The sequence below is a fragment of the Lutjanus erythropterus genome, chromosome 7 (assembly GCF_056507025.1).
Source record: "Lutjanus erythropterus isolate fLutEry1 chromosome 7, fLutEry1.hap2, whole genome shotgun sequence".
NCBI classification, from domain to species: Eukaryota; Metazoa; Chordata; class Actinopteri; order Lutjaniformes; family Lutjanidae; genus Lutjanus; species Lutjanus erythropterus.
This window is the reverse complement of record NC_139323.1, coordinates 19,986,039-20,000,798: the sequence shown is the minus strand read 5'-3', so window position 1 is coordinate 20,000,798 and position 14,760 is coordinate 19,986,039. Positions and strand designations below refer to the sequence as shown.

The 14,760-nt window shown below is 38.3% G+C and overlaps 2 protein-coding genes across 2 annotated transcripts; one reads left to right on the top strand and one right to left on the bottom strand.

Annotated features, from left to right (window-relative positions):
- Positions 1 to 1,263: 1,263 nt before the first annotated feature.
- LOC146323944 (serine/threonine-protein kinase NIM1) lies at positions 1,264 to 8,503 on the bottom strand. The gene is made up of 4 exons (XM_084722220.1): positions 8,402 to 8,503; positions 5,465 to 5,773; positions 4,118 to 4,386; positions 1,264 to 2,140 (listed from the first exon to the last, which is right to left on the bottom strand). The coding sequence occupies exons 1-4, from the start codon at positions 8,421 to 8,423 to the stop codon at positions 1,388 to 1,390; spliced, it is 1,353 nt and encodes a 450-aa protein (XP_084578346.1). The 5' UTR covers positions 8,424 to 8,503; the 3' UTR covers positions 1,264 to 1,387.
- A 1,571-nt stretch (positions 8,504 to 10,074) lies between these two features.
- pole4 (polymerase (DNA-directed), epsilon 4, accessory subunit) lies at positions 10,075 to 11,792 on the top strand. The gene is made up of 4 exons (XM_084722219.1): positions 10,075 to 10,455; positions 10,979 to 11,063; positions 11,259 to 11,300; positions 11,527 to 11,792. Exons 1-4 carry the CDS (start codon positions 10,201 to 10,203, stop codon positions 11,538 to 11,540), a joined length of 396 nt encoding a protein of 131 aa, XP_084578345.1. The 5' UTR covers positions 10,075 to 10,200; the 3' UTR covers positions 11,541 to 11,792.
- The last annotated feature ends 2,968 nt before the right edge of the window (positions 11,793 to 14,760 follow it).

The window sequence follows — 14,760 nt, the reverse complement described above, 5'->3', positions numbered from 1 at the left end:
TATTTCATAATTCGTTGGAGATCACAATGAACAAATGCGTCATATTTCCTAATCAGCTTTTACCGAAAGTGCTTGAAACAGCTCCAAAATCAGTTCCTGCAAGCTGTCTCAAGAGACACAGCTTAAAGATTTGTCAGGAAGCAAGAAATCATTTAACATTTCAATAGAAATCTCCTTGTAAGGGTTAAAATCTTGGCTGGACTCTGCAATAACATGACTCTTGAGAGGAAGCTGTTTAATGTCATTGTTTGAAAATGCTTTTATTTTGATAAATTAATTTGACCTTACTCATTGCAATATACAGAGTTTCAAACTTCAGGCCAGTATCCGTGACACATTGATGAAAGTGTTGTCTTAAAACATAAACACACATTAACATAATACTTGATACAGATGTCAACAAAATTAAAAGTAAAAGTAAGATTGTGCAAAACTTGAAACAATCTGTGTGTTCCAGACTTTTTATGTCAGTCATAAAACTGTGCACAATATTTACAAACATGTTTTATTACAAAAAAAAAATAAAAATCTACATTAAAGGACCAGTGTGTAAAATTATCAGCATCTAGTGGTCATCTTGCAGACTAAATATCCCTTCCTAGTGAGTGAGACAAAGTTCAGCAACCTTTAATATAAAGAGACATTTTTGGCCAAAAAAAGAAAGAAAGTTGGAACTATTAAAATCATCAATTATTAAAATCATACTTAGGAATTTTATATTCCATTTGTGCCACATTCTGTCACTAGTCCCCGTAAATCCTGCACACTGGACCTTTACACGAAGGCATTTTAGGCATCAGTTTTTGCATAGAAAATATATTATTAAAAAAAGAAAACATTTAAGGTGGCTGCAGACTGGATTTACATTTTTCTATCTTTTTTTCTGGCCTTATATGGTCTTAATTTCTTCATGGACATGTTTTTCTTCCATAGTGTCAGGTTTCATTTCTAATGGACAAAGCATGTTCTCAGTGTTCCCCTTATCAGGATTACCTGTGACCTGAGATTACTTCAAAAGATTTATGCAGTGACTAAGAGGGATTGGAAGATGCAGATAGCTATACAGTGATTGATGAATGCTACGCGTCAGTAAGCTTCAGGTTGGTGACGTACTCAAAGAGCCACAGCTAATTACTTAAGAGAGGTGCCCTAGTCTGTAAGCTGTAATTGACTTACACTGCGGGGACAGGAGAACCCTCCGACTCCAACCACCACCTGTCTGCCATTTTGGCCCAGTATTGCACAACACAACTTTAAAACTTTTCAACATGCATCATAACCCCTCACAGATTAAGGGAGCCTGAAGTGATTGAAGGAGTGTCAGCGACTAAAAGTGCACGTGTCTGCAATGTGTTGCCATAACTAAAGCCAGTCCAGCTATTAGGTATTACAGCAGAGCACACACAGTGGAGGGAGTGTGTTTGCCCACAGATGCTACAGACCACTGCGTTGGGCTCCCGTACTCATCAGGGTGGAGTGCTGAATAACCCACAGCCTCCACTGACCTTCTCTTCTGGACCCGATGGAGCAAGATGCGGTAGGTTCCCGTCAGTGGACTCCGACAGTCTAAGCAGGGATTGTTCTGAAAGTGAACAGTCACTATACCAAGATCTGACAGCAAATCCTTCACCTCCTCCTCCTCCACAGACAGATCCCTGTCGTGCCGGGCAAAGTGGGCTGGAGACAGGGGCAGTGAGACGTACGGGCGAGGGTACTCGATCCCCTTCATCCAAGCACTGTTTGTAATCTCTGTGAGGGTGGTGCGATCAGCAGGCACAGGCCGCAGCATGCCCTTTATGACCAGCTGGCAGGTGTCGGGCACATACGCAGGGATGCTGTAGGCCCCCTGCAGGATGCAGCGCTTCAGCCTCCCCAGGTTGTCCCCATAAAATGGCATGGTGGCTGTCACCATGAAGTACAAGAGAATACCTAAAGCCCAGGTGTCTGAATAGCGTCCGATGTAACCTTTCTCTTTAAAGAGTTCTGGAGCAGCGTACGGTGGTGAGCCACAGAAGTTGGTGAGGAGCTCATTAGGGCCACTCTCTGTGCTGAAGCCAAAATCTCCCACCTTGATGCAGTAGCTGGTGGTGTAGAAGACGTTCTCTGCCTTGAGGTCTCTGTGGACGATGTTGTTGTCATGCTGAAATATAAAAAAATATATATATTACTTTTAGTGTAAGACAGTAGTAACAACAATGATTCTTATAAATTCTCCATGTTACACACATACACAAAGAGAACTAGAACAGAACTCAACTCAGGTGTGACAGCCCCTCCCACTCTACCTGCATGCTGGTCTGATGCAACGGTCACACATACACTAATTGAAAGGCCTGACCACAAATTCACATCTGTTTTTCATGTTAAGTTAAACTCTGGTGAACTTTGAGGGGGCAGAGTCACAGCCTCAACCAATAGCGAAGGTGTTCGCCTTTGCAGGCGGTGGTCACTCGCCTGCATCAGAGTTGGTGTGACTGGGCCATTCGTCGGCTGCCTGGTTTTGCACATACTGGGAGTTGGCTGTTAGTTGGATCTGAGAAGGCTGCCTGCTTGTACCTGCCCATCTGGGCTGGGTTTCCAAAAAGGCAAAAAGGACTGTCTTATTGACAGTCTCTCTCAGCTCTGGTTTGTTTCACAACCCAACTCACGTTACACCAATTTTCACTCATCCACACATTTCTAATGCAACTAATGTCTCTACTTACATCCACTAGTTGGTTACTATGTTTATTTGTTTGAGTTGCATTTTTTTCTTTTTGACTGTTATATTTTGTGTTCTCTACTTACTCTAATGTAATTAACTTAAGTGAAAACTTATATTTCCAGTTTCCTCTAGCTACTTTATACTTTTACTTGACTATATGTTTCTGAGGGAAATCATTTACATGTCTATGGGACCATGTTCCTCATTTTGATTGACTTTAGTCTTCAAAAGTCAAACCATTACGAGAAAGACAGATGGCTGTGAAGACGGCTCTCATTACGGGGCTGTTTAATGTCAATCAAACGACGCACAAGTGCAAAAGTGCAGGTTGTCACTGTCTTTGCTACCCTACGCTCAAAGGTGAACATTGCTAGCCACCGCAAAGTCACAAGTTATGCAGAAAAGGAAATTCAGCTACAACAAAAGCCTGAGAAACTCTATCTGCTGTCTAAAGGTGTGATGCTGAATCAACTAGAGGGCAAGGCATATAGATGTTATGAGCAAAGGGGTGGCTGTTTATTTGTTTGTTTGTTTTTAGTATCAAAATATTGGACTGCTCCTCAGTGTTGGTAAAGCGTCCCACATAAACATAATCTTTGTCCCACATTTGGTTTGTTTGGATCTGGTTTAAATATTTCTCCTCTAAACTTCCCAAATGGTTTCATCTAAAGATTAAAAGAGATAAGATTAGCCAATGTTTGACAATAAATTAAATTATTTTTTACATTTTCTCCTTAATTTATTTTTGGCATCACTGGGCAAAAGTTCCATATAAGTCTTTAAGCATGATGTAATTCAACTGGTCTGAGAGAAAACTAGAGTTCTGCTCTGCCTTTTGGCTCTGTTCTCAGACTTCAGGGAATCTAAATAATGACAGAAGACTTTGGCCAGTCACAGGCCGGTAAGACAGTCAATTGTGAAATCATTGCCCAAACATCAGTATCTGACAACATGGGAATGAGACTCAACAATCAGCTCTTTGTCCAGAATCGCTTCCTGCACTTTTTACACAAAGAAAATAAGTGTGGTGGCTCAATTTTAAAGTGATGTAAAATGTTTGTTTGGAGCAGTAATCTTAAAATAAGGGGGAGAACAAGACAGATTCAAATGTCTGGGGCATTCTAGTGTCCTCGGGGTTCAAGACATTGAACACTGTGTAATTACAACATCACAAATTTATGGCTGACCGAGGAACTGTTGTTGTATGTTATCTCTCACTTAATTTCCTGTCAGCCTCCTACTGACCACTATGAAAAGAGGCTATCCCCCCCGCATACATGCTCATATGCTTCTAATTTATATGTTTACAGATTCAGCCTTTAAAGCAATTAAACTTCATCTCAAATTCAGCTGTTCTGTACTTTGAATAACTCAAAAGCTGTGGATCTGACCAAGAGTGAAACTAAACCTCACCATGTGTTTCACAGCAGAGACCACTTGTGCAAACACCAGCTTTGTTTCCAGGTCGTTCAGCTTCCCCCTGGTGGTGATTCGGGAGAACAGGTCTCCACCGCTGCCGTACTCCATCACCAGATACAGCTTCCTGCTGGTCTCGAACACCTCGTAAAGTCGCACTATGTTTGGGTGGCACAGCTTCTCCATGCAGCTGATCTCCGAGGAGGTCAGAGGCTGGCTCCTCTTATCCAGACGCTGCTTGTCCATGATTTTAACAGCTACTCGCTCTGAGACAGGAGAGGAGGGGGAGGCTTAGTCAGTGTCAGTGATGGATTTAGAGAAGAGGGTCTAACAAGGAGTGGGGGTCAGGACGAGGACAGAGACATACTTAAGAGATTTAAACACATGAGAACACAGCGAGATGGATGCCACGGCTGAAGGAATGTATTTTGGCAACTAATTTAATTGGAAGATTGTGCAGCATTATTTTCAGGTATGACAAAAATGTGGCGAAGGACCAAGAACCCCCAACAGTTCAACCTGCACACATACACAAGTGCAGTTTTAACAGAAAATGCACAATAGATGCACCGCAGGGGTCGAGCAAATCTGTACTGATCAGAAAGGCTTATTCAGGGGATCACAAAGCAAAATCATTATTCACAAAATATTATTCACGTACAAAATCCCCCAGAGTCAAACAGAAAAGGCTCCTAGGCCGGACAGGGGGGAATGTTGGATAAAATATTTATTATTTTACGATTCAAGCATTAAATAACAAGCACCCCCTATTTTTGCAAACAAGCCCAAATTCAAATACAAAATAAAATGGATGCTGATGATTACAGTTTTGATCCTGGTCTCTTCTGCAAACTAACTCTTTGGAGTTTACTCTTAGAACAACTACATTACTGTAAGTGATATTGAGCTATATTTATTCTGTGTTGATTTATAAATGTTATTTTATCACTTTTAATACTTGACATGGCCTTGTTCCAAACAATATAAAAGATTTAATGACTCTCTATGTGTCTGATCAGTTTCTGAGATCAGTGGATGCAGCTCTGCTGGTTGTGACTGGACCTTTGCGGTTAGAGCTCCATCCATGACTCCATAAACATTATTAATATGTTTATGAATTACCTGCCCTTTATTTTAACTGATATATTTTCACTGTCTATAAGAAAATAAGTAACTGTTTGTCTTTGGTAGTTTTACACACAGATTGAGTTACAGGGGCCTGAAGCTAGTTTGTTAAGGTTGAGCGAGGTTTCAACTGCTTGTTAATGGGTTTTTAAAAAAGTAAGAAAGAGAAATGAATGAAAAAATGTGATAAAACCACATCAGTAACTTATGATGGCTGACCTTTTGTCAAGGCGTGGATGCCCAACCTGACCGTAGAGAAATTCCCCTGCCCAATTTCTCCACGCAGCTCGTAGAAGCCAACTCTTCTTCCGAGCATCAGTTCATTGACGATCTTCTCATTGTGGGCCATGTCATAGATGATCCTCTCAAACGGTGACTGCTTCATTCTCTCTTCGGCGGTCAGCGGTGCGATGGCACAAATGTTGGCGGGGACCAGAGGCTGGGCTGGGCTCGTCTTTTCCACCTTAACAGACTCCTCTTTGGGTTTCTTGTTCGATCTCTGCTTTGGCCACAGGCGTGATGTGATGACTTGAAAAGAGATTTAAGAAAGAAAATTTGAAAGCAGTGCAGAAATTTGGGTTTCATTGCAGAAGCCTGTAAAAATAAGTCAGCAGCACTGTGAAAAAAAAGCAAAACAAAACAAAACAGCAGTAATGTCAGGTTAAATATGCCTTTAATTAAGTGATGGGCTCTGGCACAAACATTTATTTTATTGTTGGAAAATATTAGCCAGATAGTCTCTTAAGTTATTTTTGGGTTGGATCGTTTAAGTCTTACAAAAGTCAGCGTTCAGAAATAGACTGCTCTATGTGTAGAACATTGGTAATGAGATTGACCTCCATGTTTGCCCTGTTTGTTGTCTGGCCTCTTATACAAGAACCCTAACCTGCATCTTAGTTTGTGTTTATCCCATAAGTGGTTGGTGTTGGTTACAAAATGGACGCAAATAACGTAAAATTAAAGTGAGTCTGCAAATACAAATATTTACTAATGTTATATCATTTAGTTTCAGACATGGAGTGCTTCAATGAACAGCAACATCAGAGCTACAATTAGTCAATCAACAATTAGTTGATCAATCTTTAAGTCAACTGAAAGAAAAGAGCTTCTTAAATTTAAGGATTTGCTGATTTTCTTTGTCATTTATGATTGAAAATGAAGAGTCTTTGAAGCAATTTTTTTGACATTTTAAAGGGTAAACGAGGGGTCTTCAACATTATCTCAGGCCATAGACCTCTTTGCTGATACAAATATGGAGCGGGTACCCCCTACTGAATATACAGTATTGCACTGGGTATTTTCAGGTATTCTTACCCGTAGCTGGTAAGTTGTAGCATGGCTAATGTTAGCTGTGTTAGCCTCACCATCTGCACTTTTGCACATGGTGTACTCTTGAAATAGTAACAGCAAATTGGCCAGTGTGTTTCAATAATACTTGATGGGTGCGGCACTGATGAAGACTCAATAATCAGCAGATTAATCACTAATGAAAATAACCATTACAGTAGTTGCAGCCTTAATTAGTAACATCTATCCTCAGGATGCAAGTGGAGCGTGACTTACAAATTTGTGCTGTTATTGTTGTGACTACTAGTATTTTTCCAGGCTCAAAGAGCTCAGCAGATGCTAATATACGCTTGGATTGTGTTAAATCATTTTCAACATATTTGTTTTATTTTTTAATGATGGACAAAAGCAGGATGTGTCAACCTTTCCTGTTTTTTTTTCTGCTCTGGGACCACGGGTCTTATCCACAATACAAACAGTTCTCAAGTCTCAGCACATTTCTTTTAAAAACTGGCCAAAGTATTCATTCTTTGCCAAACAGGATGGTATTTGACTTTCTGTTTAAGTAATGCTTACACCCTGCGTCTATTGTTTCCACAGGAAATTGTTTATTAGGGTTCAGTGTTACATAAAGAGCAATGAGCATTAGGGTCAGATGTCAGATTGTTCATCAGGGGCTGAGGTCTGCATGCATCTCTCTTATCATGCACATATAACCTCTCCACACGTCAGCACATGTGAAAAACAGATTAGTGACTGGAGTAAAGAAGACAATAATAATGGCCAGTAACAATGATATCTGGCATTAAATCGATGGTGTAATAATACAGTATCTCCTCCTGGTCACTGTGGTTAAATTTAGCTGGTGGTGGCTCAGGCCAGGATTACTCGCTGCTTTTAGATGCAGTATTAGTGGGTCGAGCCAATTTGAATTTGGCCAGGATTACTTGCTTATTTAAGGATACTGTATTAGTGGGTCTAGTCAATGTGAAATGGATACCTGGAAATGTTTTTTCTCTTTTCTTATAGTTACTTCTGCATTTTCTTTGCATGTGTTTTATTGTATTTGATATGTGTCACTTGTTGCTTGTTCACACATATTAATATGAAGCACTTTGAGTTTACATGCAATGAAACATGCAAATAAAAGTATTTTATAAGATTATTATCTAAGGTAATGGTGGGATCGCATTCAATTCTTACTGGATGTTAGGATTTCATTAATTGCCATTCAAAACTGCATGATTGCTTTGTTGTTGCTTCCTTCTTTTGTTTATATGTAGACCAGAGTATTTAGGGCTAAAAATGAATGTATATTCAGTAGCGACACAGCCATTTTGAAGTTTTAACAGGCTAAAAACAGTAAGGCTAATAAGGCATCCTTTGTTAGGGGTTTATAGTCATGCATTGGTTTTACTGACTATTAATATACCTTTAAATATTGGTTAGAAGCCGCTAGCAGGAAGAAGTGTTTAGCTGCCCGTAATCTGGCAAAAACACCTTTGGCTGATGTTTACCATTTTTATTTGACAGCAGAGCAGTACACATTGGTAAACCATAAATTAATTCTAATATGGGTTTTTAACTTTTTAACTAACCATGAAGTCTCCAGTAATAAATGTTAAAAATCCATCAATAGAGGGTTTACAATAATCCATCTTACAGATGAATCAAAGAGCTGAAGAGACAAACAAACACAAGCATAAGGGTTTATTCATGACTTACAGTGATTAATTAAAGCTTATAAACTCTTTATGAAGACTGTCTTACTAGAAAGTGTTACCCAAATTTGAAACAGTTTGAAACTGTCTGAAAACAAATATGTAGAGACAGAAATATTAGGAAAGTATAAAAAGCAGGTATATTTACCTGGGAGCTGCGGGTCTTTCATGTCCGTTCTTCAGGCTCTAACACCTGACTGTGACAGAACTGAGTGAAGCCTCACAGGACTAAATCACTCCTCATAATCCTATTAACGCAGTGTATTAGTGGACTGCTTGTTGTGTTATCTGACATAGACTAAAACAATGGAAATGCTGCATACAACTTTTTAATCCCGCCTCATGTTTGTTTTCATACTGAAGAACTGATGATAAATGAAGCATGTGTTTATTCACTACAGTAAATTAGTTGCAAGTGTGTGTAACTGTAACATTTTTACCTTTAGTGATATGACAGTCTAAAAATATTTAAAGGCTTTCTTAAAGTTTTGTATTTTTTTTATAACAATAAATCCCTCTTAAAAACATATACTCTCATGGGTTTTACAAATAATACTAGCTGCAATGATTTGTTGATTAATCAATTATTTATCAGCTATTAAATTAATCACCAACTATTTTGATAATCAATTATCAATTATTATCATTTTGAGTCCCTTTTTGTCAATTCTTTTTTCATTTTTAAGAAAAAAAAGAGTCCAAATTCACTGATTTCAGCTTTTAAAATGTGAATTTTTGGTTTCTTTCCCAAAAAACTAATAAATTGAATATATTTGGGTGGTGGACCAAACAAGAAATTTGAGGACATCACCTTAGGCTTTGGGGGAAAATTATCAATTTTATGGACCAAACAACCAATCAATTAATTGAGAAAATGACTGATAGATTAATCAATAATGAAAGGTTAGTTAGAAATAATAAAATTCAGGTCTTTGCGGCATCTTTTCTTTTTAAAAAGTGCAATATCACTAAATCTGCTATATTCAATCACTTACAGTCACAGTGGATTTAGTCTCTCATTCCCCTATGCAGTATCTTAGGCCTTTCTGCACACTGTTTTGGTTTTGTGCCTGCAGCTGACGGACCAACATGGCAACAAGCTTGTGAACATACTTTAACCCCCATGTTTCAAAAAACGACCCAAAAGTGTTCTCCCGGATGCCCCCTACAGTAGATAAAACGTTATTAAGTGCCCTCTAAGGTGCATTTCCAGTGGACAAAACATTACAAAATGCCCTCTGTGGCGCCCTGCCAGTGGACAAAATATGGTTAAGTGTCCTCTAAGGTGGCCTTTAAGTGGACAAAACATGGTAAAAATACTTTTACAGTATTAAACATTAGCATTAGCATTTTCAGTTTGGTATGTGAGACCAAAACAGAGCTAAAAGTAGAATGAACACTGAATTCCATATCAAACTCTTGTATTAACATGGCCATGCTCTGTTTATAGCTTGTTTCTGCTGCCACCAAGTGGCCAAAAAGATTTTTAAAAGTGAGTAAGGTTGGGTGTCATTTTCTATGCATGTGATTTGCCAATAATTTTAAAGTCCAGTTGAAATAAAACGGTAAAAGTCTTTCACTGCAGTGTTTTCAAAGTAAATTAAATTATCCCTACCATGTATCTAATCACATTACGGGCATCTTGACATCTCCTCACTATCGTTGTCGTCCGAGGCATCTTGCTATGATTGACGTTTAAGTCAAGTCAATAGGCAGAGCTTGGCTCCCAAACTGTCCAATCACAGACGAAGATTCGTTGGCGGGAGAGGAAAAGGCGGGACTTATGGCCGCCTTGTTGACGAATCGGCGCTAGCCCCTCACCGAAGGACCGGAAGCACATGCTGGCGCCGTGCTGCCGATGTTGTTGTCATCTGTGTCATGTAGCTGGAAAACGGTCGTGATTTGTGTGTTATTTTATAATATAGCGTTTGTGTAAAAGAGCGGAAAATGGCAGCAACGGTGGCTACACCTGTGACCCCCACGGAGCACGACCCCGACCGGTGTGGGAGTGAGGAGGAGAGCCGCGGGGCCGAGGCGGAGGAGGAGAGCAGCCTGCAGCAGACAGGCCCCACTGCCGCCGCCGCCGCGACCCATAGCCGACTGTCCAAACTGCCGCTGGCCCGCATCAAGGCGCTCATGAAGACCGACCCAGACGTGTCACTGGCCAGCCAAGAGTCTGTGTTCATCATCGCTAAAGCCACGGTAAAAAAAAAAAAAAAATATATATATATATATATATAAAAGGGATTAAATAGAAAAAAAAAACACGAAGGAAGTCCTGCAACCTCTAGAGTGCCTACTCCCACGTTTGGAGTAAGCCTATAGCATATATACGTAGGTAATATATGACAAATATGTTCAGCAAAGGTTAATGTTAAGGATTATAATAATAGTTATATTCACATATTGAGTGAAGTACAAAAATAAGGTATCAGATGAAGTTCTCTTGGTGTCAGGATCACTTTAAGGGCACTGCTATCATCATCTTTTTTAAAGATAATATTATAATTGATTTAAAAATTAAAATCAGGAATGTGAAATACAGTGTGGAAAATAAGGTCCCATTTCCTTTGGCCTCATTTGGTCTCAGGTCCGTATTGATATTGCTGGGAAAATCTAAATATTCCTCTTATCTTAATAAAACACACACACACATTAATGTGAGTTAGCTTCTGAATTTGTTTTTGTTTCAACTAACAGAATATGAATGTACTTCTTCCTCCAGGAGTTGTTTGTTGAGATGATTGCCAAAGATGCCCTGGTTTATGCCCAGCAAGGGAAGAGGAAAACTTTGCAAAGAAAAGACTTGGGTAAGTTAAGAAATTCTGAATGCAAACACATGCAGAGCCAGCAGGTTTTAAAGCGGTTTTACTGTGCTGCTAGAGCTGCTAGAGTTTGTGAAAACATAAAACATTTCTCACTAAAGGTGTATGGGACCTTGAATGGTCACTATATATTTTCCTGTCATCTGTCTGAAACAAACCTCTTTTCTTTTGCCTCCACAGACAATGCAATAGAGGCCATAGATGAATTTGCATTTCTTGAAGGTAATTGAAGGACATTTTTTAAAAAAGCCTGTTGTTATGATATAGTTCACAAGTACCAGGTTGGATAAATCTCCTACATGTGTAAAATAAGAATACCAAAGATGTAACGCACAGCATGCGCATGCAGTTGTGTGCGCATGTATTAGAGACATAATTGAGCACTTTTATTTATTGATTTTTTTGCATCAGTACACTTTATACTAATTCTTTGTGTTTTTTTCTGCAGGCACACTAGACTAAAGGCTGCTTCAGGAGACGAGATCTGCAACCATCCAAGAAACTTTTCGTTACAGGGAGAATATTTGTTGTGAAAACCTTTGTGGTACTTTTCTAAGTCAAACTCTCAAATTGGATATTTATAAATGCTTTTCTATAATGTGCCATTAAGATTTTTCATACTTAACTTTGAAGACATCAGTGGTAATGTGTACATTTTCTGTAAATATTTGTGAAATACCTCTGTACAATGAAATAAATCTAAGTTTTAAACAACCTGTTTGTCGGAATGAAACATCATCAGTTTGTCACACCCTGAATTACTACAGAATTTTTGATTTGTAAGACAAATACTGTCATTCTGTCTGTGATCAGTGTCAAGATGCAAGTTTATAAAGGGCTTTTGATATTTAATATTTTCAAAAGTGCATAAATATGTATTTTAAAAAAATATATATGCTGTTACAGACAAGTTGTAATGTAACAATGGCTTTATCAAATATGCAGGGTGGGACTGGGTTCATCCTTCCAGGCCAGTCACACATTCACACCAGATCACATTTGCTAATACTTTCCTTTTTACTGTTTATGCTATTAACATGTCTTTTTATGTTACTAGTTCACACAAAAAATGCTTCAACAAACCTAACAAATTGTTAAAAACTGCCATGTATCTTCAATTTAAACACTTATTAATTGATTTTCCATAATTAAGGCCACCAGAATTTTCATATATCATTTTGTGTTCTTTTGTACAGAGGTGTATCGCTGTCATGCCAGAAAAAGGAAAACACATCAGTATGACTATAAAAGGCTTATTAAATTAAATGTTTTTGACATTGTAACAAGATATTTCATATTATTACACCATACATGCCTATAACAAGAAAAGAAATACTGTATATGTTATGTGAAAAAAAAAATATAGCAATAGCTTTCATATTATAATATCATACTGATCCATTTTTCTTTTTCTTGCAAGGCAGTAATATGCTGCTGTACTTTAGGGGTGTTCTTCAACTGAAATGGTGGTGATCGTCATGAAGCTTTGGTAGCTACTTCCATGCATAGACAACACATGATACCATTTATTTGTTTGTTAAAGGGGCGGCAGTCCTCAGTTCTCAGTGACTGTAGCTGCCTTGTGTTGCTTTTGCTTTGATTTCATTTTGTGTTTTGAACACTGGCCTGACACTCTGGGAATTCTCACGCTGCTCCCGATGGCCTGGCCTACAATTGCCTCATGGTCAGCTCCTCCCAAGCACAGGCAGCGCGCCCTGTCCTTTTCTGTTCCCGTTTCTGTTGAGTTACATGTCTCAGCTCCTCCACACCCTCCCAATAAATAATCTGGAATTTTATGGATGTGGAATCCAAATAAATTTTTATCAGATTATCAGAAGACACGAAAAGCATGTAGAGTGTATGGAGTTTCCTCGACCACAGATATAGAACATTTTGAAATATCTCAGCTGGTGTTTTATATCTGTGAGAAAGGTGGTGTCTCTCATTCTCTCATGAACCTTCATCAAAGGTTGATTACAGCGTAGTATCATTTGATTGACAGTAGCTGTGCTGAGAGGAATTTAATCTGAAAAACAGCAGTAATGGCAACCAGAGGCAAGCAATTATAAGTCTGCTCAATCCAACATCTTGCGAATGTGAAAACATGCAGGTGAGATGTTTCTAAATAAGATGCAAGCAACACTCACAGGTGAGAAACTACATTGTTCTACGTTTGAATGTTTTGTATCCTCCACCTGTCTTCATTTCATTACAGCACAGGTGGATTGTTTTATTGTTTTTTTTAAAACATGTATTTATCGAGACCTCTGTCCAAGGTGCTGGTCCTGGGACCTCCAGGGATGCTGGGAGCTGTCCAGGGTGCTGCCCTTGTAAATACATGTAAAGAAAGGCTTCTTTTGACTAGAAATCATAGGATGTAATCTTAACTGGCTGGATTTGCTGAGTTAAACTTGAGTGAGCTATTTTATTGTTATAGACTGTTATAGTTTTGGCTAATTTAAGGAACAATTTCATGCTTTTTCTCCTCATGTTTTCTTCTAACGTTATTCCCCCTCCACCCTGATGCTAACTCTTCTGTAGTTACTTGTTTGTGCAAACTAATAATGTGACTCAAACTATGTTACTATGAAATGCACATCATTACAATAACTAAATTTAAATCTACCTCTTCAGTGAACATGTGTCTTTCTTCTCTCTTATTTTGTGTCTCCACAGAGCAAGTCTCTGAGGAAACAGGAAGTGATCCAGCACAGGATGTGTACAGGTGTCGTCAAATAATAATATCACTTGGAAATGCTGGGGAGAGTTGAAAGTTGTCTGTTTTCACTTTAATTATACTTTATAAAAGATTTAAGGCCTTTTCAATGATTTTGCATTATTGAAAAAGGTGGGGTATATATAGTATAACAGAGTTTAAAAATCTAATGATGTTATATTTGCTATTTGCTTTTTAAAATGAACAAACAAATTATTTGAAAAGAAAATTTGTCACGCAATAATTGTGACCACATGATAGATAATATATAGATGATCACATATTTCCATAGAGTACACAATATGAAGAAAAAAACAGATTACACTATAAATAACAAAAAATAGACAAGCATAGGATGTTAGAAAATATTTTTTAAGGCAATGAGGTGGTGAAAAGTACAAAGACAAGTATGAAAATAAAGTGACAAAATTATGAAAAGTCAAAACGCAGGAGCTGCTGCAACACTGCCAGCTGGCGTGGTACCATCTTACATATGGTATGTTCTGAGTGGAGCGATACTGTGCAGAAAATAAAATTATGTTAAGCGCTCACTGGTAGGAAAACTATGTAGTGGCAACACCAAATGCATTTCTTTATTGCTATTTCATGTTGGCTTTTGTCTGACATATCCGCTGATAGTGATATATCCGTGATAAGCTAATGTCAATATCAGCTGGACTCCTTTTGATTATAGATCAATAAAGATGGTTTCTGTATCTGACATTAATTTTTACTAACAGTAAGTCTCTTCAGAAAGTGAGTAAAATATAACATATTATATTTAACGCTTAATTTTTCTGCTGCAGCAGTACATTTTGGACATGCGTACAGTATAATACAAGTGAGTGGTGAAATGTTAAAGGTTAGATTTCTTTCTCAACACATTGACTGTTGTACGACACTGAGAAAATCACATAAAGCTCTGAGTTTGCGTTAGGAATGTATCTGAATCTCTCTAGACCCGAG

Excerpts from the sequence above, each read along its gene's own strand:
- LOC146323944 (XM_084722220.1), bottom strand. The coding sequence starts at position 8,423 with ATGAAAGACCCGCAGCTCCCAG. Across the intron at positions 5,774-8,401 it reads GAAAGACCCGCAGCTCCCAG|TCATCACATCACGCCTGTGG; the intron begins GTAAATATACCT and ends TCTCTTTTCAAG. Across the intron at positions 4,387-5,464 it reads CATCCACGCCTTGACAAAAG|AGCGAGTAGCTGTTAAAATC; the intron begins GTCAGCCATCAT and ends CTCCTGTCTCAG.
- pole4 (XM_084722219.1), top strand. The coding sequence starts at position 10,201 with ATGGCAGCAACGGTGGCTACACCTGTGACCCCCACGGAGCACGACCCC. Across the intron at positions 10,456-10,978 it reads TCATCATCGCTAAAGCCACG|GAGTTGTTTGTTGAGATGAT; the intron begins GTAAAAAAAAAA and ends TTCTTCCTCCAG. Across the intron at positions 11,064-11,258 it reads TTTGCAAAGAAAAGACTTGG|ACAATGCAATAGAGGCCATA; the intron begins GTAAGTTAAGAA and ends TTGCCTCCACAG.